Source organism: Leiobunum rupestre, chromosome 7 (assembly GCF_980474605.1).
Source record: "Leiobunum rupestre chromosome 7, qqLeiRupe1.1.hap1, whole genome shotgun sequence".
Lineage (NCBI taxonomy): Eukaryota > Metazoa > Arthropoda > Arachnida > Opiliones > Sclerosomatidae > Leiobunum > Leiobunum rupestre.
The window spans coordinates 8,512,987-8,540,783 of NC_143390.1; the positions used below are offsets into that span (position 1 = coordinate 8,512,987).

General features: G+C 38.8%; 2 protein-coding genes across 5 annotated transcripts in view; one reads left to right on the forward strand and one right to left on the reverse strand.

Annotated features, from left to right (window-relative positions):
* The window catches only part of LOC149934343 (uncharacterized), a 56,380-nt gene extending 36,861 nt beyond the window's left edge, over window positions 1-19,519 (reverse strand). For 3 of the 4 annotated variants that reach the window (XR_016472293.1, XR_016472294.1, XM_090154131.1), the window contains exons 1-9: window positions 19,434-19,519; window positions 18,473-19,166; window positions 18,300-18,411; window positions 17,999-18,231; window positions 17,232-17,391; window positions 16,784-16,918; window positions 16,634-16,709; window positions 16,482-16,571; window positions 13,676-13,885 (exon numbers count right to left, since the gene is read on the reverse strand). Coding sequence is in view for 2 of the 4 variants with exons in the window: in XM_090154131.1 (XP_090010257.1) it covers window positions 13,676-13,885; window positions 16,482-16,571; window positions 16,634-16,709; window positions 16,784-16,918; window positions 17,232-17,391; window positions 17,999-18,231; window positions 18,300-18,411; window positions 18,473-18,482 (1,026 nt within the window). In the remaining 2 variants the exon portion in view is untranslated. The remainder of the gene's footprint in view (window positions 1-13,675; window positions 13,886-16,481; window positions 16,572-16,633; window positions 16,710-16,783; window positions 16,919-17,231; window positions 17,392-17,998; window positions 18,232-18,299; window positions 18,412-18,472; window positions 19,167-19,433) is intronic. The other variant, XM_090154130.1, reaches the window with a different exon arrangement.
* Window positions 19,520-24,628: 5,109 nt separating this feature from the next.
* Window positions 24,629-25,925, forward strand: LOC149934344 (uncharacterized). The gene is made up of 2 exons (XM_090153424.1): window positions 24,629-24,664; window positions 24,760-25,925. The coding sequence occupies exon 2, from the start codon at window positions 24,810-24,812 to the stop codon at window positions 25,923-25,925; it is 1,116 nt and encodes a 371-aa protein (XP_090009550.1). The 5' UTR covers window positions 24,629-24,664; window positions 24,760-24,809.
* Window positions 25,926-27,797: the final 1,872 nt, after the last annotated feature.

Sequence of the window (27,797 nt, forward strand, 5' to 3'; positions counted from 1 at the left end):
AGAACGTAGTAATTTGACCGCTCGCTCTCCGTAGTTGCTTGAACTGACTTTCCGTCAACTCAATTCCAACACTACCATCCAAAGTACCGACGTGAATATGACAGTCTGGGGTTACCGATACCCCCTTCGTAGTAGAAATAGGGAAAACCTTACCGACGTTCCTAAAAGGGGTATCGAAATCGTTAGAAATCACTTAAAGTAATTTAATGTGGAAAGGTTTATACTTACATCTTCTGAGTATTCGAATTCTAAGGTGTAAGAGACTCAGGGATCCTAATTCCGAATGATATTTTAAAGGAAAATTCTGGCTTTTATAGTAAACTTTGTTGCACTTTGTACCACGCCTTAAACAATTAGGATTATACCACCACGTTCGAAACAGCAGATTAAGCAGGCTTTGTAAATTAAGGGTATATCCACGCAATACGCGATTGAACAATTCACGGTCAATATTCAAATCCTCGTCTCCATGTATTTTCTATGAGATACGGTACTCACAGCTCTCTCGCGGTACAATTACGACCGGTGTACGCATCAAATACCGTCAATATAATTCCCCATGTTAATTCTATGCAGCATGGTGGTCGTGAGATACCGTTAAATAATACTTCATGTTAATTCTATGAGGATTTACGGTCGGCGAACGCGTCGATGTTGAGCCGGTCCTTTTTTCTAGACACCGTCAAATAGTGCCCCATGTTATTTCTAGACACCGTCAAAAAGTGTCCCATGTTATTTCTATGAGGCACGGTGCCGGTCACCGTCAAATGGTGCCCCATGTTATTTCTATGAGGCACGGTACCGGTGTCCCGGTGCCTCATTAGGTGTCTCAAACGCGTCGATGTTGAACCGGTACTTTTTTTTCTAGACACCGTCAAATAGTGCCCCATGTTATTTCTATGAGGTACGGTGCCCGGCGCCCAGATACCTCATTAGTGCCTCATAGAGCGTTCTCTCATTTATAACACTACTGGCGTAGCAATGAACGTACGGACAATGGCCACCTACTGCTTCTTCTACTTTAACCCTTACTCCTTTTACGTGTCCACTCATTACACTAGCTCCATCATAAGTCTGTGGAACACAATTCTCCAGTTTGAAACCACCCTCTTTTAAAAGATTTATAATTGCCAAGCTGATACCTCAGAATCAAACTTGTGTAAATCTGTGAACCCTAGAAATCGTTCTATGACACCTATTTCTGCTTTAGTATATCGAATACAAAGACTTAACTGCTCTACTCCCGCATTTTCTCGAGTTTCGTCAGCTATTACAGAGTAGAATCCACCGGATTCGTTGACCTCTTGAACAATAATTTTTTTCACTAAACTTGCACAAATGCCAATTATTTCAATTCGTATGGTGCTGTGCATATATTTGGCATTATTCGGAATATTATCGCACTTGGCTTTTAAATCAGGACATTTTCTTTTTAAAAGATCTAATATTGCAATAAAGTTTCCCCTATTCCCAATATTGTAGGCGGATGTGTAATTAAGTGTTCCCCTGAAGTGCTAAATCTTGTTGGGCACATAAAATAATAACTTCCACGTGTGTAGATAGGAACTCTCTATTTCTAATAATGTCTAGTCTATGGTGGTCGTTAACCTGGCAAGCTATTGATCCACGGGATTTGGATTCCATGTAGTCTAAGTACATTTTTTAGGCTAGTTGGTGAGAAGATTTGATGGAAGTGAAGTGTTCTTCAAATTGTTTCCCCATATTTTTCCAATCCGAAAATCCCTTTAGAAATCCAGTATTTTTACTGCCTAAAAAATGACGGCAACAAAAACAATACACTGCATCCTTTGCAACTGAATATTCAATCATTTGATATTTGTCATACCAAGAAGAATTGAAACCTCGATTTTTACCTCCAATTAATCTTTTAGGAAAAGGATTTATTTTAGGGCGGCTGAACTGGAAGGCAATCTTTATCTAGACTAATATCCAAGTTATTCAACGCGTGTAAGCCCATTTCTTTTGAATTGGACACGTTGTTTGATCTATTTTGTGCATGGTTAGAGTTGGGGTTTGCAATTACTTCTGCAATTTCTCCTTCATGAGTTAGTTCCATTTCCATATCAGTACTGACGTTTGGAAGAACTACAGCAGTATTACTACCACTGTTATCAGTCCCCAAGGATTCTAAACCCTCTCCCAATTCTTTGCCTAGGTTTTCCTCAGAACTATCGTTATGACTTTGCGCCGACGATTTAAAATACGTGCCATTGCACCTTTGTGACTACTAACAGTGCCGTAACTAGGGCGGTGCCAGCGGTGCCCAGGCACAGGGCGCAGACCTTGGAGGGGCGCAGAAATGACCAGGCCAGGACCAAGGTATGGGCCATCATGCCATGCATGGTTTATAGAAGCATACGTCAGGGCATTATTTCCGCCTAGGCCCACCTAGGGGCCCATCCTTGGAAAGGGCCCTCTAGTGACCGTAATTACCGTAAACGAAATCATGAATCTATAATAGCAATCGTAATTTAAATTAACCAATTTTCTACCTGGCAGTTAACGGTCGTAGCCTTAAATCGCAATATTGCAAAACTATCGCATATTTAGTCCGCGTTTGTTAAGAGCTTTTATTTAGTAATAGAACCGCAGAGCTCCGACTTCTATGTTGAATAGAGACTTGGCACTCCGTAGCTTTGGCCATGGCCGCCATTGTGGTCATATTTTTCTCCCCACGATAAAAACTATTGAAAAAAAAAACTGTGATGTAGCACTGCCAAGTCCCTATTAGAGAAATTCAGGCACAGCCTATTCAGGTACAGCCTAGTTCCAGGGATCAGAGTAACTGCAGCTCGTGAAAGAAAGGTAGCCCGGTATTCGTCGCTAATTTAAACGGAAGCCTCTCTTTATTTCTTGATTTAGAGGGTATAAAAAACTATTAGTTTTTGCGCAGTACGGTTCTCTAGCCGGGAGTAGTGGCTCACTCCTGTAATCCCAAGCGTCTGAGAGGTAGAGTTTGTGGAAGGCCGTGTGAGGACGACCACCAATACCCCAACGGGTGGTCGGGATACTTCCGCCACGGGTGTCCCCACCCCTGTCCCCACGTATCCCCCCGTTGGCGTGGCCGTTACACATATCTCACCCTGATTAATCAGTTATTGTGTGGGTGCTGGTGCCTAAGGCCTAGGGTCGACACCGATGTGTGTGTATCTCAACAGTACGGTTCGCTCATCGCTAGTGATTAGTGGGAACTTGGGAAGTGGGTGCAAGAAATCGAAAGTAAGTTATTTTTTATCTAATAAAATTAAAATATACGCTTGTGAGTGACTGGGGTGTTAGTAGTAACATGGACTAATTAACAACAGGGACGGCCCAGATCTATAACATTTCCCTATAAGGACCCCAAAAAAAAGTGTTAACGCGTTCAGCAGCGTTGCCAGGCAAATATTTTTTATCCTGGTGATTCAAACGTCATAAACAGGAAACAGATTTTAACGGTTTTAGCGGTTGTGATTTGAATTTTCAGATTGTTGTTTACAAAGGAAACCCCAAACGTCTTACGTCTCTCATAACCATCCATGTTATCACGTTAAATAAATATTTTAGTATAATTGGTATAGTTAAATGATATTTTTTCCACCTCCGATTCTAAGATAGATTCGAAATTATCTCGGAAATTATTCATCATCAAAAAAGGTAAATAACTATTAAGCCTTGGTACAATCATTTATATTTATGAATAATATTATATTATGATAATAATATTTACCGTAACAAATTTGGGAATTACTTTCAGACGGTAAGCAGAATATTTTACTATATGTACGATCGGAAAAGCTCGACATTCTAAAAGACTAAAATATTAGCACCGCATGGTAAAAATTCCAAGCATTCCAAGGAAGCTTCATGCCCTATTTTACTCCCCACGCCTATTTTGAATCACCAGCCTATACAAGCATTTCCTGTTATGCCCGCGAGTACCGCTAGAGTGCGTCGATGCTTGTTCTTTTTACTTTTTCCCCGGGCCGGACCGTCCCTGTAAATATCCCAATGTCTTCTAAGCTCTACCGTAGTCGCCATGAGCATGACTGGTTATAGTCACTAAATTATTATAAAAGATTTAATAATTAATTATTGTGTTATCCGAAATTCTAATAACTAAATTCACACGTTTTTGATGAAATATTTATAACCTTAGGTTAGGTGTAAAATATACTCGCAAGTAAAAATAAAAAGTTTTTTGCAAAGTCAATTTGGGTACGCGAAGGGTAAAAATTAGAGCAATTTTAGGGTTAAACTCTACTAAAATACGTAGGTTAAAAGTAACATCAAGAATTTTCACTCAACCCGTTTCGATTTGTTTCTAAACGGTTCGAAACGTTTTCTATCTTGTAGTGTAACCGTAGCTATGCGAGTTGTGTAGGTTAAAGGCTTGGGCTAGTGGGCTCCTATAAAGGATTATGTCGGTTGGGTTTGTACGCTATTTCAATGAACATAATTTATATAAATACTATTTTTACATCAGGAAGTTTGCTATTTCAGTTTATATAATAATATAGAGCCACGTAGCGGCAAGCGTGAGAAGCTCATAAACTGCTGGACTTTCATCTGCTTAGCAGACGCTTTGTATTTTTATTATGGCAAATCGTCCGCTTAGGAGACAAAAATCCAGCAATCTATGAACTACACGCGTTTGCCACTACGTGACTCTATGTAAACTATACATACTATAGTAACTATACTATATATCTAAAGGGGGGGGGGCAGACTCCTTACAGGCCTAGGGGCCCAGCATCTCTAAGTCCGGCCCTGGCATACGTACAAAACGGTACAATACCTATTATTTATCGCCTAACAGGGGTGTAGACGCGCCCTACTCCCAGCAGTATTCGTAGTTGATATCATATGTCTCCCCTCCTTGGTGAAGTTAATTCATAGACTTCATAGTATTTATACGTCTTCGTTATACCGGCTATATGAAAAAAAAATCATCACTGAGAGAAGAACCGCTTTCCCGCGTTTTCCCCTACCTTCTTCGCCAGATTGTGGGAGTTCCGCAGCGCTGTCAAACTACAGTTTCTGGTAAGTGATATACTTCAATTTCCATCTCCTTCCTCTATCGAAATACAACGGCCCCGTGGAAATACGGTAAAGGGGGATCAAAATTTAGTTTTTGAATGATAGATTTTTTTATAGACATTGTCACATTGTTTATTTTATAGTCAGAACCGGGAAAGATTGGAACATTGTTTAAGGGCGCAGTTATAGAAGCTCGCACCGGGCGCAGAAAAGGCTAGTTACGGCATTGACTACTAACGAAACTATCTTCTCTTTTCCGTTTTTGGGCAGCAGATAAAATTTTTCTGATACTCATATTTAAAAATGCTACTATTATACAGGGTGTCTTCATTTGATCGGCCCAGGCATTTTTCTCAATAACTAAACCTTCTAGAAAAGTGAAATTTTCAGTATGTACTCACTCGGTGGAGATCGTTGTTATTTGTGAATTTCAGAAAAATCGTGAACTTTTTCACGGTTTTAGAATTTGTAGTTTTTGAACGCTAGGTGCTAGACGAAAAGTTTCAATTAGTAAGTTGTAGAGCATACTCGAAAACCATTAATGGAGTTGGTATGGTCAAAATCGTACATTTTGTCACTGAAATAATAGGTCATGAATAATACCAAGTTGGTACTACCCAAATGTTTTTACGCCTCATGTTATTGTAATGATTGTCTGTGAAAAATGAACATGTTTTGAGCCAAATCATTGTTTTACTTTTACAAGTTAAGTATTAGAACAAGTGCAATTATTATAATTAGGAATTACAGAAAGATTTTTACAAATACAGTTCAATAATGCCACCGTCCGCTGCTATACAAATCCGTACGCGATGAAGCATATTCTGGAACGAGCCACGGACCATATCTGGAGTAACGAGTTGGAACGCTGCAATGATTCTCTGGCGCAAGTCATCTTCGCTAGTGACTTGCGTCTTGTATACTTCCTCCTTGACGAATCCCCACAGGTTAAAGTCCAGTGGTGTCCAATCTGGGGACCTAGGAGGCCATCACACTGGACCCTTCTTCCCAATCCAACGCTCAGGGAACTCGGTGTTGAGGTATTGCACCACATGTCGTTCCTGGTGAGGAGGTGCACCGTCATGCAAGAACCAAAGGCGTGGCAGGTCGACTAAAGGGACATCTTCCAATGCTTCTGCTACTTCATTTCGTAGAAACTCCAAGTAGCTCACCCCATTAACCCGATTTGGAAGAAAAAAAGACCCAATGACGCGATCTCCTATTAGACCTGCCCAGACGTTTAAGCGGAATCGTACATGATTGTGATGAGAAAATCCCCAGTGCGGAATTACATCGCTCCACATATGGTTATTCTGCCGGTTAAATGGGCCGTCCCTTCCAAAGGAACACTCGTCGAACGCCAGGATCAAACGGAGGAAATCTTCGTTGGCATCCGCCATGGTACTGAACCAGTTAGCGAAATCCATCCTAAGGCGCTCACCACCATCGTGAAGTGCTTGGCGGAGCGTAGCACGAAATGGGTGAAATGTATGGTGGTTAAGGACACTCCAGACATAATATTTTGACAAGTCCAAATCGGAGCATGCCATTCTTATACTTGATCGAGGGTAAGCGACAAAGTAGGTGATAACTGTGTCTTCCATATTAGTGTTATGATGTCCAGGTCCGCGGAATCTGGGATTCACATTGCCGTCTCCTTCGAAGTCAGCAACAGCTCGGAGAATAGTGTGGTGATTTGGTTGACTGTCAGGATATAACATTGGAAACAACTGACTTGTTAAACGTGCGTTTCGATGACCATCACCGTAGTATAACTCAACCATCCTGGACCATGCCGGGAGTAGTGGCTCACTCCTGTAATCCCAGGCGTCCGGGAGGCAGAGATTGTGGATAGCCGTGTGAGGACGACCACCACTCCCCCAACGGGTGGTCGGAATACTTCCGCCACGGGTGTCCCCACCCCTGTCCCCACGTATCCCCCCGTTGGCGTGGCCGTTACACATCTCTCACCCTGATTAGTCAGATGGTGTCTTCGCCGGGCTCGCGGTCTTCTCAGACTCAATCAGCCCTTTCCTCTTTGAATAAAAAAAACCATCCCGAACCGCTGTTCACGAGTATAACGATTCATACTTTTGATACCGGATTATGTAGAGACACTGTTTTTCAAACAAAGCGGTATCACTTTAAGTACTAAAACGGACCCACATTTTAAACGAATCAGAAGTGCAACAAAAAAGTTTTCGGAAATTCAGTTGGCATAAATTAGACATTTTGTAGACCCTAAAACCTACTTTTTCTTGTTTAATAAAAAACTCAAACTTTTTGTCCCTAGAAAACGTGTGCGGGGTCCTACTGTAATTCCTTAAAAAATTGCACTTGTTCTAACGCTTAATTTGTAAAAGTAAAAAATGATTTAGCTTACAATAACATGAGACGTAAAAGCATTTGGGTAGTACCAACTTGTTATTTTTCATGACCTATTATTTCAGTGACAAAATGTACGATTTTGACCATACCAACTCCATTAAAGGTTTTCGAGTATGCTCTACAACTTACTCATTGAAACGTTTCGTCTACCACCTAGCGTTCAAAAACTACAAATTCTAAAACCGTGAAAAATTCACGATTTTTCTGAAATTCACAAATAACAACGATCTCCCCCGAGAGAATACATACTGGAAATTTCACTTTTCTAGAAGGTATAGTTTTTGAGAAAAATGCCTGGCCGATTAAATGAAGGGAGAAATTCGCATTTAGCCAACGTACATGTTTTTTTTTGGGAACGCATCATTCTTCCTTCCACATGCTTTCCACCAAGTGGTATACACTCTTTTTAGAAACGTTTACTGGGCGCCGCCATTATCGTACAGACAAACTTTTTAAGGTAATAGATAATAATTTATAGTAAAGCAATAGGTACACGAAGGAAACATTTTGGTACAAAAAGCTAAATTTTTTTTCCAGCCACAGCTAGCCCAAAACTTTGGCGGTTTTTTGGGCTATTTTAGGAATTCTTTTTTTTTAATTTAAAACTAACATTTCTTTTAATTGCGCTAGAACATAATTTTGGGGTATTGTACTAGGAGATGTCGTTAAATTTTTGAAATGGTACCTGCGGGTTTCTGAGAAAAACTCTACCAACATGGAGGAATATGGTTTTTTTTTCACTGTTCTTTCGGTGGCGAAAACAAATTGGGTAGTGGAAAAATTCTTAAAATTTTAAAATTCACTAGTGTTGTTGCGATATTCCACCAGGGGAGCTAGTTTCGCCGCTAGGGGTCGCAGAGAATAAAACTTTCTGTGGATGAAATCTGATTTTACACTGATTCATAGTATTCAAAAGTTTTTTTTTAATATTCGATGGGGAATTTTGGCCACTTTTTTGGCGTTTTGGAACATAGTGGAGAAGTTTCCGTCAAACATATCGTCGCGTTACTCGATTTACCCCCCTCCGAAATGCGCGGAGACGGTTGCACCGTTGCGGAGATATGCCCATATTATTATAGAGTGCTATATCCAGATAGGCACTACTATTGTTAATCCAAGTTTCCAGACTTTTTAGATCTATATATTCTTGAACAAAATATAAATAACGTTTTTTGTAGTGTCTGTTCGTGGTAGATCTTGTCTTATAGTACTCTTTTTTTTGGTACATTTTTCATATCCTTTTCCTTGGAAAATTAAACCACCCGAATAAGACACCATTGCACTTTAAACAGTTAGCAGACGACGGTTCAGACAACTTCAAGGAAAACTGGCAAAAACGCCATCTAGTGATGATCTATAGCGTTTTGCATTTGATTGCTCAAGATTCGCTACACGGCGGTGCATAGGGTTCTCCAGCAGTCATCACTGCAACGTGTGCCTTATTGCGACAAGCTATTCGCACTTAATTTTTTGTTAAATTGTTTATTTTTCTGTGCCCTCTTCTGTATTTTTGTACGCCCAGGGTGAATATTGTGTACCGCGGCTCCATTTCTGGGTAAAAGTTTGTAAATTGCGCGCCTGGTGTGAAGGCTTCTCGCTATATACACCAATCTCACTCTCCCACGTTATTCTACCCCCCCCTCAAGATTTGCTCTGATTCTGTCTCTGACGTCATAGATCTCGCCCCAATCGACTGGAGTAAAACCGCAAATGGAACATTCCATGAACATATTCCCGCGCTTTGTTGTTTTTCGTCTGCTAGTAATTTAAATTTTCACGTCTTGGTCTGCCATAGAAGAAGAATCTAAAAGGAACCCGCGAAAATTTGCTCCGATCTCGATCTCGATCTGTTCATAGACAGTATATATACTGTCTATGATCTGTTGATCTGTCGAAATCGGCAGATCGGTTTAGGGCGATCTCGGAGCACCCGAGAGCGCGAAATGAAAGATCAGAGCTATCTAGAGTGCTCGAGAGCAGTCAAATGGAAAACGATACTAGTGATACCGTTTGTCATTATTTTCCTGTGCCAATGGAGTACCCCTTAAACTACTTCTTTCCCTTGGATGAAACCAGTATTTATCTATTGTAAATTATAATTACGTATTTATTTTTAACCTAATATAATAATAATAATCAGCTAAGCTAATACCCAAGGCACCACCTTAGGCGACTTTTAAAGCCAGTAATTCAGGTGGCTGGGTTACAATGCGTAGGAGGGTGGTAGCAAGCCCTTCATGCCACGCGAGCCAATAGCTCCCTACACTTACTATTACCGGCTATTACCGTTAACCTCAACCAGTTTTTATGGATGGGGAAACCGAAGGACTCGGGGGAAAGCCCTTAAACCCGTGGGGACTCGGGGGAGATAACTTGCAAACTCAACGCAGGAGTTACCCCGAGTTTCCACCCAGTATATAATATGAAATTAATGTATTAATTATTCTTAGTATTTATATTATTATTATTTAATATTTATCTGTAATAGCATATGTAACATAATCACTCATAAGTATGCCTCTGTATAGACGGAACAATCATACTATTTATGTATATTATATACTATTTATTTTTATATATCGTCCTAAATAATTTTAAAAATATTTAACGGTCTTTATGGGTGAATATCAACACACCAACGCATGTACGATTTTTTATTTTTTTTTTGATACTCTAGATGATACTGAACATTTCTGTGATAAAATTATTTTGCGGAAATAAAAATTCACGGAGATATTAATTTTTGAAAATAAACTTTCTATTGAAAATAAACTTTTTCTATTGAAAATAAACTTTTTCTATTGAAAATTAACGTTTTCTAGCGTTACTTTTGCGTTTGTGGTGTAGTAGGATAAACGAAATTTCCCGTTTCTGGAATATTGGGGATTAGACAAAGTATATCGTATTTTTTTCTTGGTAACATGTCCTCTAGGTCGCGATGCTAGACGGCCCATCGTAATAAAAAGAATGGGGTTGGGGTGGCGCCAAGCGCCCCCAGCACAAGAGCGAAGCGAACGTGCGGCGCCGTCAGGCGCCAAAACTTTTTCTAAACCCAATAATCCAGAAACGGGAAATTTCGTCATAAACGAAGTATATCCTATTTTTTTCTTGGTAATATGTCCTCTAGGTCGCTATGCTAGACGGCCCATCGTGATAGCAAGAATGGGGTTGGGGTGGCTCCGCGCCCCCCCCCCCCAGGCCAACACTTTGTTTATGATCCTTGAACCGAGGAGAACACGTTTTATCCCATAACTACTACTTTATCTGAAGCAGCTTCAGTGCTTAATGATTTTTTTGCCTCCACTGTTAGGATCAGTGGCCCTTTAGCTCAGCCGCTAGCTCATTGTGCTAATGTTAATGTGCAATCTCCTACTCTTTCTAAATTATCGTTTGAACCTGCTGATATTGTCATCTTATTGGGTAAATTAAATGCTTCGTAATCCCCAGGTAACGATGGTTTTCACCCTCATTTACGTAAATCCCTAGCAAATGCCCTATCCCTCCCACTGTATCTCCTTATTTCTCGTTCTTTTACTCTCTGTGAGCTCCCCCCTTCCTGGAAGGAGGCTCATATTACCCCCATTCGCAAAAAAAGGTCCTCGGAGCGACCCATCTACCTACCGACCGATTAGTAATAACGAATCATGGCCTCAAATAAACCGTGGAACGTGGCTTCCCGAATCGCACGACCAATTGGCATGTACTAAGGTCAAAATATCGGAAACATTGCGACGCAAACGTTTGAAACAAATATCTGTTCTCAAGCTCGGAATATTTGGTCTTTTTTCTTCGAATTAGCCTGGGCGGCGGCCAAGAGGAAGACTGTAGAGGAAGACGCCAAATACGACGGAGCCAAAGGGTCAGTGCGGGTCAAGTCCTTCACCAACGATTTCCCGTCGATCCACCAGAAATGCATAAATTTAAACCATTTAAATGAAACAAGTACCTTCGCAGATTGCAATGGGCCCTAATGTTTATTACATTTTTGTTCCGTTTAGTAAATTGGACGTGGACGGGCTGCATGATACATATTATGCTACTAGTCTACTTCTAGGGAAGAGGCAGAGTAATTAATTTTTATAACATATTATAACGTACAATAAACTTCGGTTTCATAAATGGAGTTTAAACCCGGTTTTATAAGAATCAGAGCTTTCAGAGGAGCTTTCCATTTTTTCATATCCGAAAATTCTCAGGGGGTATATTGTATTATGCGCGCGGTACAAGTGGTTTTTTTTTAAAGTAAATGACTTTTAGATGTAATTTGACCTTCCGAATCGTTTAAAACTATTACCAAATTTCTAGGACTATAAAGCCCAGTTCACACAATTGAATTAATTGGGCCACTTAATTGTATTCAACTAATTGTAAGCAAGAAAAATGTACAGTGTGAATAGAAAAAGTGGGAAAAATGTTACAATTTTCGGTTCACTTTATACATTTCTCTCGTTTACAATTAGTTGGACCCAATGAAGTGGCTCAATTAATTCAATTGTGTGAACTGGGCTTAAGAATGTACAATTCAATCATTTTTGTGGATTTTGGCCGTCAACTTCCAAGATGGTTGCAAAAGCACAACGTAGAGCGTGAGGGACACTTCACCAGGAATTTGCGAATTCATCGTACCCATGAAATCGCATTTCCCTGCTGTTTGATTTGTGCTTGTTGCAGCCTACTTCCAGGGGCTAGTAGGCCAAACTTTGAGGCTCCCTGACCGACGTCCCTGGCGCTCTTTTAACTTATCGTAGGAAAATGGGACAAAAACCGGCATAATTCTCAGCTCATCCCCTACAACTCCTTATAAATTTTGCATAACCTTTGGAAACACCCTGTATAAATTGACTGAACAATATAGAAAATTAGTATTTAACGTAAGCGTATTTAGCCCGCACTTTTTTTCGTTCAAATTCAATTTGGGAAATAGCAGAGCCTGCGAAAGTATTGTTTGAAGCGTATAATATAAGGATAATATCCATACTACTGTGGATACTTCTCTTAAAGGGAATATAACCTGCAAAGCAATCTTTACGGAAGACCCCTTCAATTATTCAAATGTCCCTGTACAGTGGCGCCAAACATTTTTAAAGCCAAAGGCAAGAGCGGCCAGAGCTGCAAGCGTTGGTGTGCCACACCAAATACCTGAGGTTATATTCCCTTTAAGATATTGTAATCGATTCGGCGTTCGAATCGATTACAGAAGCATTTCGATTGGCTTTCTTAGTGCCCGCCAGGATGACACGCTCTGTCGCGTGGCCGAGACGTCAGCGATTATCACGTGACAACGCATCCGGGCCGAAAAGCCTATAAAGGCAGAAGTCAACTAATTAGCCTTCTCAGTTTACATAGAGCCACGTTGTGGCAAATGCAAGAAGCTCATGAACTGCTCGATTTTCGTCTGCAAAGCAGAGGCTTTATTGAAAATCGTCTGACGAAAATCCAGCAGTTCATGAGCTTCTCGCATTTGCCACTACGTGGCTCTATGTAAACTGAAAAGGCTAATTGTCTTTCTTTCTTCTCTCGTTATCTTTGACGGATGAGTCTCTTGAATTTTTAGTTAACTCGTTTCTTGAGTCCCCGAGTTATTTGAGTGAGGAAAGGAGATTGAATTTTCTCGTAAGTTTATTATGTATCATTTTCAATTGTCATTAAACGTATTTTCTGATGTATTCAACTCGTGTCATAATTATTCGTGTCGCATCCTTAATTGAATACGGTTAGGTTGACCGAACCCGTTACAATATTATAATACAAGGTGGCACAGCCACAACAGTAGCCTCTTCCTACTAGCACTATCTACGCCGTAATTTCCGATCGGGGGCAAAATATCCTCCTTTGATTAAAAACCGCGCCTCAGCACTGACATCGGCAGATAGAGAAAGCTAATATAAATCGAATGACGCCTGAATTACTACGCCGTAATTTTCAAGAGAAATCGTTGTTTCGAGGGGACCTATACGGAGCTATAGCTTGTACTGTAACCTAGCTTCCACTGTATTATTCACCTTCACCACCACCGCATACATCAGGAGTGAAAACAGTGCCGTAGCCAGGATTTTGTTTCGGGGGGGGGGGCACGCCATTGAAAGAAGTAAAAAAATAAAAATATTTGTACATACGACCATACGTTTCGGGGGGTGTGCCCCCTGTGCCCCCCCCCCCGGCTATGCCACTGAGTGAAAATAACAGCCTCTTTCCTCTATACTAGAGGAAGAGGCTAAAAATTGAATACTTTCGAAAATAATCAAACCTTGCTGTGTCTTTTGGCGTTACTCCCTGGACCTATGCACCTATAATTCACTTCAACTGCTGTTCCAACATTCCTTGTCTTATATTCAAGAGGTTCGGAGCAGCCTTTGCACTTTGCACCATATGCTGTCTTCACTAAAGCGAGTAATGTTGGCAGATGTACCAGTGCCGTCTCGTCTTTTACATTGTATTTAATTGGTTCTGTAGTAGCCTAAAAAAAACACTTTTAGAAAACAACTTTCTAGTAATGTATTAGTTCCAGTCTAAATCGTAAAAATATAATACGGACAGGTAAACAACAGTAATATGTACCCTTACGTCAACGTTAACTTGGTTGTTCCCGTAGGTGAGAATAGTCACCACAGGGCCAGATTAAGTAGATATCCAAATTTATACATTTCAGCACTTCATCTTAAAGGGAATATAACCTCCAACGCGATCTGAATGAAATACCCAACAATTTCAGGAATTACCGTTGGGGCGCGACATACCACTAACAAAGCAGCGCCGGAAATTTTAAAGCCGAAGGAGGCAACAAATGTTGGAACTTTTAGCGGGCGACGAAAATACTAAAGGTTATATTCCCTTTAACGTACGTCGACGGGTCGGACATTCAAAGTACAATTCAGAGTCGGGGATGGTTACTGTTCGGGGACACCTTTCTTGGACATTGGAGGGGATTATTTTTTCGTTGTACTTCATTTCGAACTTCTGACTAACGACCATAGAAATCAGAAGGTAATTAAAACGATTTTTCCAATGGCGGAATGCCCGCCGATTAGAACCGCAGCTTTGGCTTTACTAGAGCTCGGCGAAACAGATAAATTAACCGCTAAAGTTTTGATTAATTATAAAAATTACCATTAACTATTTATCCATGGATATTATCCACGGCAATTTAACATGTAAAATAATCGGGTTTCTTTTTTCGGATAATTTTCGTTTGTGGATAAAAATAAATTAAGTGATTATTTCTTATCCAAACGCCGAGCTCTAGGCGTTACTAAAATATAGCGGAATCCGCCGGTGGTGGCCTCTCCCACTTGTTTTGTAGTTAAAACGTCTACCTTCGTTACCAATGAAGAATATTGTAAAAAGACGGCGTTACCGACTAATCCGGCAGTTTCAAATCGGCACGCGGTATACCATAAGGTTATGTATTTGTACCCCGCCGTTCCGCTGGGCACTACGGCGGCACACAAGACAAAGAGTCATGACGGACAAAAATGCACTTTGCGAAACAAACGTTCGGCCAGTGAGACAGCCATAAAGACAGGCTCACATATGGCAAACAAACGCCCTCATCATGGCCCAACAAAAGGCGACACCATGGGCTGCCCTAATTCCCACCCTCGCACAGCTGAGGACTAGAGTGACTTCGTCTTCCACCACAACTATCCTCTCCAGTAGGATATTGAATGCCAAGTATGGAACACCCCCGAGGTTCCAGTGACCCAGCGCCCCGAGCACGTGACACCCCAAGGACTCCAGTGACCCAGCAAACCGGGTGTGGACCGCCCCCAAGAGCCCCGCGACTCCGAACGCCGGGTGTGGAGCCCCTCAAGAGCTCCAGTGACCCCATAGGAACATCGCACTGTGACGTTGCAAGACGTCACCCATGCTTTTTCCTATACAAATAATATTCCCTCAAAATGGCGGCCATGGCCAAAGCTACAGAGTGCCATGTCCGCTTTTGCTAAAATCGTTCTACCCTTTCAAAAATAACTGTAGGTTTTTCCCACGGTGTTCCAGTTTGGAATGGTCTTATGGTTCCATATGTTTTTTGCACTTTTTTAAGGCCTTTTAACCAGTAGCCTTGTTATATAACGTAGGAGGGTGGTGGCAGGCCCTTCTTGCCACGCGAGCTTACCGTCCGCCAGGGCCGGACTGGCTAGTAGTTGGCCCCACCGGCTATGCAATCGTGTTGGCCGCATTAATGCCAAATTTTTCCTCTTTGGCCCCCAATTTGAGTTGCCCCCAACCTGACGGACGATCTCCGGTTGGCCACCTGCCGTCCGGTCCCTACACTTCCCATTAACCTCAGCAAATTGTTAAGTGCACTTAAAGGTAAACCAAAGATTACTGGGAAAAATCATTTGACCAGTGGGGAGATGACCTACTAACTCTACACAGAAGAAGTGATTCCAGTTTTTCACGCAGTGCCACTAACTGGGATTGAACCCAGCTTCTATTGCTTAGAGGCGAAAGTGCTAACCACTCCGCCACCCAACCTTCTACAAAGTCAAACTTCAATTCATTCCCACAATTTCACATGTCATTAGATACATTATACATAATCCAATCTATTTAGATTTATCCACACTAACACGATATTTCCAAGAATTGTAGGAAACATTTATTTGCTAAAAGGACATCCAATTAAAACTATACACATTGTGAATTTTTATCGTGACTGATGAATATGTAGACATTTCCATACTAAATATCAGAATTTTTTTTGTCTTGTGAGTGAAAATCATTTAGGTTAGGGTAGGTTAGGGTAGGTTATAGGTCGAGAGGCTCATCGCATTCAACAAATTTCTACTCAGTATATGTTAAATCTATATTAAGTTATGTAACCACTTTACTGCAATCAAAGCTACAGGTTTTTCTACCTATTATAGGGAGTGCTCAGCCTTTGGTTGAGGGCCCCTTTGTCAAGTTCAACCCTGGGCCCCTATTCCTATACTTACGCCAGTGGTTATATCTTTTGTCAAAGTAGCACAGCATTTTTTTAAATAAATATGTTACTCTACCTTAGTTGTTTTTATTCTAAAGCAAACAAAAGCCAATAACAAAGAACGTACTTTTATAGTTGGCTCTATTAGAAGAGATTCCAATTCAGATCCAATTTCCTCCACCTCAGGTACAATCTCCTCCATTTCTTCATCATCCGTCTTATTATGACCCATATAAGTTAACTGATTTACAGAAAATGCTAAATATTAATAATTCTTACTAGCTCAGTAGAAAAATCACTTGCTTCAGTGAACGTGTGAGTGAAATTTAGCATATTTTCATCATTATCTTCCTCACTAAATTAACATATATTATTCAATACAAAATTTAATAAACTAACAGCCTTTAACAGTTATTGAAAGAACCTTACTCTGAATTTTCCAAAACACCAGTCATTTCGTGTTCTACTTCACTAGTCATTTTTGCACCTTCGTCATCACTTATATCTTGATATTCCTGATGCGCTAAATCTTCAAACTCCTTGTCTGACTCAGACTCATCTAATCTATAATTATAAAATATTAGGGAAACAAAGGTTGTTCTATATTTGCAAACGTTAACAATGATAACCAGTGGTGTATCCAGGGGGGTGGAACAGGCAGCACATGCCCCCGATGAAATGTATGGTTGTATATACAATGTTTTTAATTTTAGTTTTATTTTTTCAATTGTCGAAACGAAATATTTAAGTCGTATTTTTCAGTGAAAAATTCGTTTAATTTATATACATATATATGTCTATATATCTATATTTTTTTTAAAAGTAGTAACACCCTCACAACTGTCTAGCATTATCAAGATATAAGAGTAATACGTACATTGGAGAATATAAATTTTTAAAATGACTTTCCAAAGTCTTGGTCTTTGAAGCTGGTGTTGAGAAAAGGTTTCGCCCTTGGTATTTCTCTGGTGTCGGATTTGGGGTCACCTCGGGATCCGATTCCATCGCCAAACCATATGCAATATGTGACACATTTTCTATGATATTTGTAATTAAAACAATGACATGGCAATAGTTTTACACATCTGCTCCCATATTAAAATACGTTAAGACCAAATTAAAGTTTTAGACAGCATTATTTGACATAAACACTTAAATAATCATAATACTTAAGTCCCCCCCCCCTTATGCTTAAGTTAGCTATTGACTACTATTCTTATTTTCCAGGTGTAGGAGAGTGCGGACAACCACTCAGTTCTAACGCCAAGGGATAGGCTGAGTAGGCTGTTCAAGAGGGGCCCACAATCTGTCAACTATTGATAGACGTGATTGAACACGCATACAACCAAAAGTTTGCAATAATAATTATGGCAAACTTTTTGTTGCGTAACCAATCACACTGAACCTTATGCCAGCAGTGGAAGAGGAATCGAAACAATGTAAAATTGCTTGCGGCACTCTTTAAGCACTAGACAACAACAACTTGCACTTAGTATTACCATTAGTCTAAGGAAAATTAGGCCTCAGGGCTTGTCAAGAAACCCTGTATTGTTGTCCAAAACAGTATTTTTTTTTTCATCATTTACCCTACGTTACATGGTGGCAGATATGTAAAACAATGATAATGGAAATACAGATACTTACTTGGTTGTGGTTTTCGTTCATAAGTTCGAATTGGCTTCACAAAAATTTGGTGATCAGTTTGGCTGCCAAAGTCCCTAAAATACTTAATTGGTGTCTGTGTTGTCGCAGACTCCTTCCGACTCTCTGTTTGAATTGATAAATCAACTGTGACTGGTACAGCTTGAACGTACACAGAATGGCGTGTTGAAATTGGTGGCGCAATACTCGCAGTTGCACTGTTTTGAGGCTCATTTCTAATAAAAATAATCAAAATAATGAGTAAATTGTAAGGAGCCAAAATCAAGGATTCATTCCCACTTACAATTTACGGATAAGAAGGTCAATGAATGGATCAATGGCCATACCTCTCTTCTTTCTTTCCAACTGAAAGAGCCTAAATGATTCTTCATTGCAGGTAATTTTATGTTTGGCATCTAAATCGAAATTAATTACTATTAAAATAATAAAGCAATCATAATTGTAAAACAGTCTTACTTTTCTCCATATTTCACAGTCGAAAGCTATAAACACTACTTTATACTGATCGATAAATAATGGTTTTAGATACAGGCTTAGGCGTAAGACTGAACCGAGTACAAAATGACAGTTACACTGTTAAAAGCGTCTACAGCATAGGTCTACAGCCTCATCACGAATACACAAATACGTTATAAAATAATGGACTGTAGCTTGTAGGGCATTTGCCTTAGAAATAGTATGTTAGTTAAAACTTATTAAGTCTTTGTAAAATGACATCATTTTCAACCAATCGTAAAATATGCTCCTTATAAGACACACCTTCCCGAGCAAACTTTGATTCTTACTCAACTTGTTTTAATTTCTATGCTGGCGACATCTACCTTCAGAAAAACCAGTTAGACCAGAGCCGCCACTTGCTTTAAATCAGGCCCCTAAACTATGCGAAATTACAGCCTTCTTACGTAGCACTATTTTTTTTTCTCCTTCTCAGCATGGTTTTCTTTAAAAACGTTCGTGTCTTACTAACTTGCTCCAGGCTACGAACGCTTGGTCTAAGTGGCTCGATGAGGGCTACAATGTGGATGTAATTTTCTTGGACTTTCCAAGGCCTTCGATTCTATCCCACATTCTATTCTTTTTGAGTCACTCCGCTGCGCCGGTATTGCTGGGGATGCGCTACGGTGGCTTGAGAGTTACTTACTATAGATATCTATATATATATATAGAGAGAGATATATATAGATATATATATATAGAGATATATATATAGATATATATATAGATATATATATATAGATAGATATATAGATATATAGAGAGATATATAGAGAGATATATATAGAGATATATAGAGATATATATAGAGATATATAGAGATCTATATATAGATCTATATATATATATATTCCAGTTCAATAAATTCTATTCTATTCTTAAATTGGAACAAAAACTAGAGTCAGAAGTTGAAATGTTTCACTTGGAGGAAGTTGGATTATTCAGGTTGTTTTCAGTAATACTAGAAACTTTGCATGTTTCCGTGATACTAGGAACTTCATTCGTAACATTGTGGGTTTCAGTAATTCTAGGAACTTTGATAAGATTCACAATATCTGATACATCGTTATTAATCACAATATCAGGAACGTCTTTGGTTTCAGTAATATAACTAGAATTTAAGATTCCCGAAATGTTTACAGGATTCGATTGAAGATTTCTTAGTTTCGTGGCATTGTTTGTATTTTGAAGATTCTCCATTATTGTTATAAATTTCCTTCGTGACAGCCAGTAGTCAGAATTATTTACTAATAACGTTTCACAACGTACCAGATTCTGGATTGGAACTAATGGTTTTTTTAAAATAATTGCGGGTTTTTGTGTTGATTATTTTCGTATTCATCAGCTGTGAAATGAGCTGAATAGATTCTTGCGGTTTTCACATTTCTAATTGAAGCTGAAGTTCTTGTAAGCCAAAGATAATTTAAATTTCTATCCTTGGGAAAACATTGATATGATACTTTACATTCCTGGCATGATGTGGATCATGTGGTTATATCACAGAAACCTTGAAATAAATACAAATATTATATTAAATGAAATAAAATAAATATATAAATTAACGGTATAAATATATCTACTTTGCCTATTAAAGATAAGTGCTAGGAAAAATTATCAACACTATTAGGTAACAGCTGAGCTGATATGAACATTTTCATGCTGGGTAAAGACTTAAGAGAAGCACTAAGACATTATGTAAACAACTATTTTACAATATACTATACTATAATATAAGCCGTGAAAAAATTGCCAATATTATAAATAAACGGCCAGATGTACTATTAACGAGTACTAGAGAAATCTCAGGATGCGAACTGAAAATTTCGAGCGTCGGAACAAGGACTAATTATGGTACTTTAATGATAACTTAAATAGTAAAAAATTCAACAAAAACTCTATTTTCCTAAAAACGTTCCCTTATGCTACAAAGCCGAAAATCCCACACATTGGCTACACTATTCAGAGAAATAGCAGACTACAAATTACCAGGACAAATCCTATGGCGCCCTCTGTCAGTACATAAACAAAACCAGCTTGATATACAAAAAATTCGGATAAAGCCAATTCAAAAACGGATTTTTTCAAAACCAGCTAAGTACTTTTAACCGGTTTTAGAAAAAAATCTATGGCTTAAAGTGTTTTAGATTATTTTTTTAGCATAATTATTTGATTATACTTTTTACGGTCGCAAGAGTCATTCAAAACCAAACTAAAATAAAATAATAAACAAGGCTTAAAGATTTATTCAAAAACGACGTTAATAACTTTGCGTCGTCTGTTAAACACAACTACGGTGTGGCATCTAATCAGGTAATTTAAACCGGTTAAAATCATACCGGTTTTAAATTTTTTGAGTTAAAGATTGTTTCAGTTTTAAAAACGGAGAAAAAACCGCTACGACGGTGCAGAGGTGGGCAAAAATAGTGAGCACTCGTTTTTGAAAATCCTGCAGTAATGAGCGAGCGCTTCAAATTCGAATTCCAGCTGCTCTTGTTCAGCGAGAGGGCTAAATTGAGCAGCCTCTGGGCGAGCGCCGAATAGTTCGCTCCGGCGTTGATGGCTGACGGCGCGCTGAGGGAGATTCCCCCCTCAACGGGTTAGTTCCCTCACTTTTAAGCGCTCACCGCGCGCTGAGCGAGATCTCCCGATCTTCGGAATAGCCCCCTCACTTTTAAGCGACGCGTTAGTACCCTCAGTAGAAAGCGCTGACGCAGCGTTGAGGGAAAATTACCGAGAGAAGGAATAGTTCGCTCAGATTTGTGCGCTAGCTACGCGCGGATTTTGATCACGGTGAGCGACGGTAAAGTTCGTTTACGCAAATCGCTCACAGCGCGGCGAGCAAAAATTTCAAAAATCAAACATTAAACCATTACTCGGCTATGGGTTTATTATTTACTTTTTTATTAATAAAATGAAGGGTACTCTAAACGTCGGGAGTTAATGATATCTCCGATTGAATAAAATTCAAAGGTTCTTCCTAATTTATCCAACGATAAACTAGACTGCAAATATTCCGTTTAGTGTTAAAAGTGCTTTATTAAATATTAAAAGCCACAAATTATAACAATAGGCGCTAGTATACAATCTTTTGGTCTTGACAAACTTGGCAGGTGAAATGGGCTACGCGGTACGCGTTTCTTCATTTTTAGGGGATTGTGGCTCGCGCTACTTTAATGGAAAATATTAATTAATGATCGGTACCATAAAAACAAGTGGACATTTACTAACCCCTAATCGAACTCATTTGTAAATCTCCAGAATTTAATAGACAGTTTTAGCAACTACCTACAGGGGCGGTGCCAGAAGATTCTTAGGTGTAGGCTAATAATGTTTATCATTTGTGGGCCCCCTGTTCCTCAATATTGGGCCCCTCTATGTATTGACTTAAAATTCAATTTTGCAAATTCAGGTAATTTATTTATTATTTGATATTAGTGCGGTTTTTAAAATTTTACAGTATTAACTATCATCACATATTTTATTTGAATTTAAAAATCGACTTGATGTGGCCCCGTCAGATCGATTTGTGGGCCCCTATTTGAACACAAAAGTAGGTTATAGCTCTAGTTTCCTACCCCTATAACGCCGCTCCTGACTACCTACACCAGGATTTTAATCACAGTGAACGACGACAGAGTTCGTTTACGGTAAATCGCGAAGAGCAAACATTTCAAAAATTAAACTTCACATTTGACGGTATGAATAAGTTAATAATAAGATTATTTTTAATGTATATGTAAAATATAATACAATATCTGTGCATATAACCATCTTCGATTTTGTCCATTGTTTATGACATCGACAAAAATAACCATATCATCAAATGATCAAGCTAATTGCGAAGATTCACGGTTTTTAAATAATAATTTTTTTCAGGAAAAAAGGGAGGGGTTGGAATTAATATAATGGCCAGCCTGTGCCAATATTAAAACTGTTTTAGTTCCAAATTGAGGTAACTCGATTTACGCGAATTTTCTTTTTTGCCGTTTTTCAAACTTCTTTTACACTAAAAATATAAATATTACAAATAGCGGCCAATGTATAGTTACAAAGTTATCGATTATTTTCCATTTTTAAAAAGAATTACGTTATAAATTTTTATCAAATTTAAATAATATTTTTTAGATACCTGGTTTTGAAACTAATAGCGTTCTTTTCGTTTTTATTTCACACCGAATTTTAGTAATAATAAAAATGTTTGAATAATTCTAATGTCTAGTTTGTGCGGGTAACAAAAATCAACAGTGAAGAAGCTGTCAACGATCGGTACCATAAAAACAAGTGGACATTTACTAACCCCTAATCCAACTCATTTGTAAATCTCCAGAATTTAATAGACAGTTTTAGCAACTACCTACAGGGGCGGTGCCAGAAGATTCTTAGGTGTAGGCTAATAATGTTTAAAAAATCAATGTAACAAAAATCAACAGTGAAGAAGCTGTCAACGATCACCGTCAAGCTCAGCATGTGGGGAGTGGGGACCCGCTGGCTGCCGGGGAGTATGAACAAGGAATAAGGGGGGTGGCATTACCAAGGTAACCTATTTAAAGTTACTATAGACAATAGGCTATAATCACTATGCTGTAAACATCTGTGTCGCGCGAAAGCGATCCAAATGTAACGACTGACGATTACGATAAAAATTACATCATTCTTCCGAACTTCAAAAGGGCGTTATTTTATTTCTGGGGGGGGGGGATTTCTATTTGAACTTGTAATAACTTACACACAAATATTTTCTTTACATTTTTCTGTTTTTATTGCTTACGATGTTACATTTTATATACAATATTGGAAATATTTCAATAATTATTTAAATCTTCGCTCTTGCTTGATACCTACAAAGATTCTCAAAAACATTGTGTGGAGCGTGTCATTTTCGCCTAAGAATCTTCTGGCACCGCCCCTGTAGGTAGTTGCTAAAACTGTCTATTAAATTCTGGAGATTTACAAATGAGTTGGATTAGGGGTTAGTAAATGTCCACTTGTTTTTATGGTACCGATCATTAATTAATATTTTCCATTAAAGTAGCGCGAGCCACAATCCCCTAAAAATTAAGAAACGCGTACCGCGTAGCCCATTTCACCTGCCAAGTTTGTCAAGACCAAAAGATTGTATACTAGCGCCTATTGTTATAATTTGTGGCTTTTAATATTTAATAAAGCTCTTTTAACACTAAACGGAATATTTGCAGTCTAGTTTATCGTTGGATAAATTAGGAAGAACCTTTGAATTTTATTCAATCGGAGATATCATTAACTCCCGACGTTTAGAGTACCCTTCATTTTATTAATAAAAAAAGTATATAATAAACCCATAGCCGAGTAATAGTTTAATGTTTGATTTTTGAAATTTTTGCTCGCCGCGCTGTGAGCGATTTGCGTAAACGAACTTTACCGTCGCTCACCGTGATCAAAATCCGCGCGTAGCTAGCGCACAAATCTGAGCGAACTATTCCTTCTCTCGGTAATTTTCCCTCAACGCTGCGTCAGCGCTTTCTACTGAGGGTACTAACGCGTCGCTTAAAAGTGAGGGGGCTATTCCGAAGATCGGGAGATCTCGCTCAGCGCGCGGTGAGCGCTTAAAAGTGAGGGAACTAACCCGTCGAGGGGGGAATCTCCCTCAGCGCGCCGTCAGCCATCAACGCCAGAGCGAACTATTCGGCGCTCGCCCAGAGGCTTCTCAATAAGAGATTGAGAAAATAAACTCGTTTGCCTTGAGTACTCGCTCACTTGAGCAAGCCGTGTTTAAAACTCTATATGCTCATTTTTCCGAACGCTCGCAATTTTTTGCCCACCTCTGCGACGGTGAGCTCGACGCCAAAAAACCTGTGTTCTGTTTGGTTTCCACTAGCGCGCGTCATAATCCATTTTTATTTACACTCGTCAAAACCCAAAGAGAAGGACCGTGTAAAGACAAGCTTGCACGTCCAGTTCTTTGTATCAAATTATGAATACTTTCAAGCGTATTTCTGAATCGGTTTTATTGAAACTAAAGTATCCTACTTTTTTCACTATTTACTTTTGAAAAATATGCCACCGAGGGTTAATTTTGAAACTACAATTCGTATTGCTTATAATATTTATATAAATTGGCCCTTAAAAGTTTTCATTAGGTAGAAGTTAGGCTAGGATTGAACACCTGACCTGGAGGTATTTAAAGCTTCGTAAATGTTAGACGTAAAGGTTCATGGTTAGCAATAGTGGATTCACTTTCAAGAGTTTCATATATTTATTTTTCTATCTAGGTTTTGTTTTCCTCGTTGAAAATCTCCATTATTGAACTGTCGCGTAAAGCATGGCAGAGGACGAAAATTCCAAGTTTGAAAACTTTGAGGAGATTAATAAAAAGTCGAAAAAATGGAGATGGTCCATATTTGCAGACAATCATAGTTATCTCAATAGCCCCGCCCTACCGAAGTACGATGAAGGATCATTGGATGAAGAGGAATGTGCCGTTTTCGTTGACCATTTGGCCTGGGAAGAAGACGTTATTGATGGTTTTGCGTTCCTCAGCTTCAAAACTGAGCCTGACTTTCGAAGGTATCCCTGCATCTGTTCAAACCGCCCTTTCAATTCGGCAGATATCGCCAGCAAGCGCAAACGCAAGACCAGAAACAAAGCTAAAGACAATAATCAAACTGTTCCGCGTGTAATATCGAAAAAGAGTTGCTCCAAAGAATTGTTTCGCCAGCCACCTTCCAAGAGGAAGTCATTTTACAAACCAAATAACAGAATTACGTACTTGGACGATGGTCACGACCAAGCCAGTTGTCAAAATGAAAGACACCAACTAAAACCGCAAAGTGCTCCTCATCTTACCTACAAAAAAGAGATACCTATCAAAAGATCCAAGTCAATTCTGGTACCAGATGACAATTGTAATCGAATCCTCAAAAGCCTCAATGAGACTGATAACGATAGACGCGTTTCGGCTTCGGATAGTCGGCACAATGACGGAATAAGGTTCTCAGATGTTCAAGAATTAGATTGCCGCGGAACGGATCAACAAGATATCACCAATACAGAGTCTGATTCCAATCAACGGATTTTAGATTGTTATTCGGAAAATGAAATAGCTTCCGATGAAGCCAAAGATCGGCCAACTCACGGACGAATAGAACTGGACATAAACAAGTTTCGGAATTTTCTACAGCTTTCCCAAATGGAATTTGAATTTGTTAACACCGAGGCAGCTTTCCAAAGTTCGTATCTGGATGATTTTCTGTCGTTCAAAAAACACCTTTTTGCAGAGACGCTGTTTCGTCATATCCCGAGCGTCAGTGTGGCGGTTTCATGGGAACAATTAATGGACCGAAATAAAATGGAACTTCGTTCTAGAGCTAAAAGTGAAGCTGTACATTCTGGATTTGAAATTATCTGTATCGACGACGAAGACTCGGATGGAAATTAGTTTCAACCTTACAGTTTGGTTGATTTACATTTCAATAAAAATGGATATTATTTATTAATTTTTTGTTTTTTTTTTAACATTTGATACCTGTTTGTTGACAAGTTGATTAAAGGGAATATAACCTCAGGTATTTGATGTTTAACACCAACGTTTGCAGCTCTGGCCACTCTTGCCTTTGGATTTAGAAATCTTTGGCACCACTGTACAGGGTAATTTTGAAAAATTGAAGGGGTCTTCCGTAAAGATTGCTCTGCAGGTAATATTCCCTTTAAACCTTGGCAAAAACTAAAATTTAAATTAATTTTAGTTAATTTTGACTTTTTTTTGTAATTTACAAGTTTTTTCCTAATAATATCAAGATGGAAATCACTAATTTCAATCAAATTATTTGCTAAAGGCAATTGTAAAAGAGGAAATGGTAAACGAAGTTGATCTGTATACACAAAATAGCTAATAGAATTGACTGGAGAGCTGGGTTTGGCAACCCTAGCCACCAACTGAATAACTGACTGGAGTTTGCTTATACCATAAGCGTATGACACCTCTAAGTAGTCAAATGGCTATGCTGCCTATGGCGGATATGCTTGTCCAAATAGACTTCTCTCCGCACTTGTGTGTCAACGTAGCCTTAATATAAAGGCTAGCTTGAACTGTGTTTAAAGAGATAAATTTCGATATTCCCTCGGAAATTCGTTTATCTATTGGTTTATTTTTCTCATGTGACTCAACTAAAAAGTCATCGTTATTGGCTAATGAAAATAGCAGACAGTTTTAATTAGCGAATAGGGGCGATGTTTAAATTTGATGTGTTGGAAGTTGAAATTTCTCAAGTTATAATAATTTTAATATGGCTAATTTGTGTGTAAAACAAACTCACAAGGAGAGTACCCGAGGTGTTTATTGGCGATTTTGTTCAAAGTCAGCCGTAATGTAGACCTATATGAGAGATGAAATTTCCCAAAAGGAGACGTTGCATTACTCATTCGATTTGCCATGGCAACCGAAAATGTTTTTGGCCACTTAAAACAAAAAATATCCATTTAAAAAAGCATGGGATTTTCTCGGTTTCACGAAAAATTTTATAAAATTTGAAAATCGCGAAATGGGTAAATATAAATAAATACATTCTTGCTTATACTGTATGTGAATATTAATTTACTGGAATTGACGCTGCGTGTTCTATTTTAAACGAGGGGTAAGACAGTCTCAGATAATATGTACACCGAGTTCATGCATTTAGCACTGTTAAAGGTACATATTTTCAAGAGTTCGCGAGTTCCATTTAGCACTGTCAAAGGTACGGCAGTGTACACCGGGTATCTTACCCCTCGATTTTAAATTAGACTTTATTTAAACTGTTACCCATTGGGGGTGCGGGGAAAGACATAAACATCCAAAAACTGTTACAACTGTTTAATATAAAGAAATAATGATATATTTATTATTTATTATATATCTGTTGCATTGCTAACGGGCTTAGACAATGCACTATAATTATGTTCTTGTAATAATGAATTTATCACTATCCCCAAATTTGAAGGTTAATTGGAGAATTTTCTTTGCTTACTTTTCAATTTTCATATTGCACCTATTTTGTAAAGGAAATAAACTAAATGTTAATTGTCTATTAATACTAAGAACACGAGCCTAGAAATACGCTAACAGAAATACTAGCAGACGAAAAGCCGATTAAAAGTGTAAAAGTTGTACGATAGATGGCGATACTTGTTATGTCCGTGAATTTTTTACTGCCCCGCCTAAAACGGGAGACGACCACTCCAGGTTAGCTTGAATTCTCCTAGGTTCTAAGTTTAAAAACGTTCGCATAATGCATTTCGCGAAATTTATTTGCCACTAGGAGGTGCAGATTTT

What these genes read in the sequence shown, in the direction of transcription:
- LOC149934344 (XM_090153424.1), top strand. Translation starts at nt 24,810, where the DNA reads ATGGCAGAGGACGAAAATTCCAAGTTTGAAAACTTTGAGGAGATTAAT.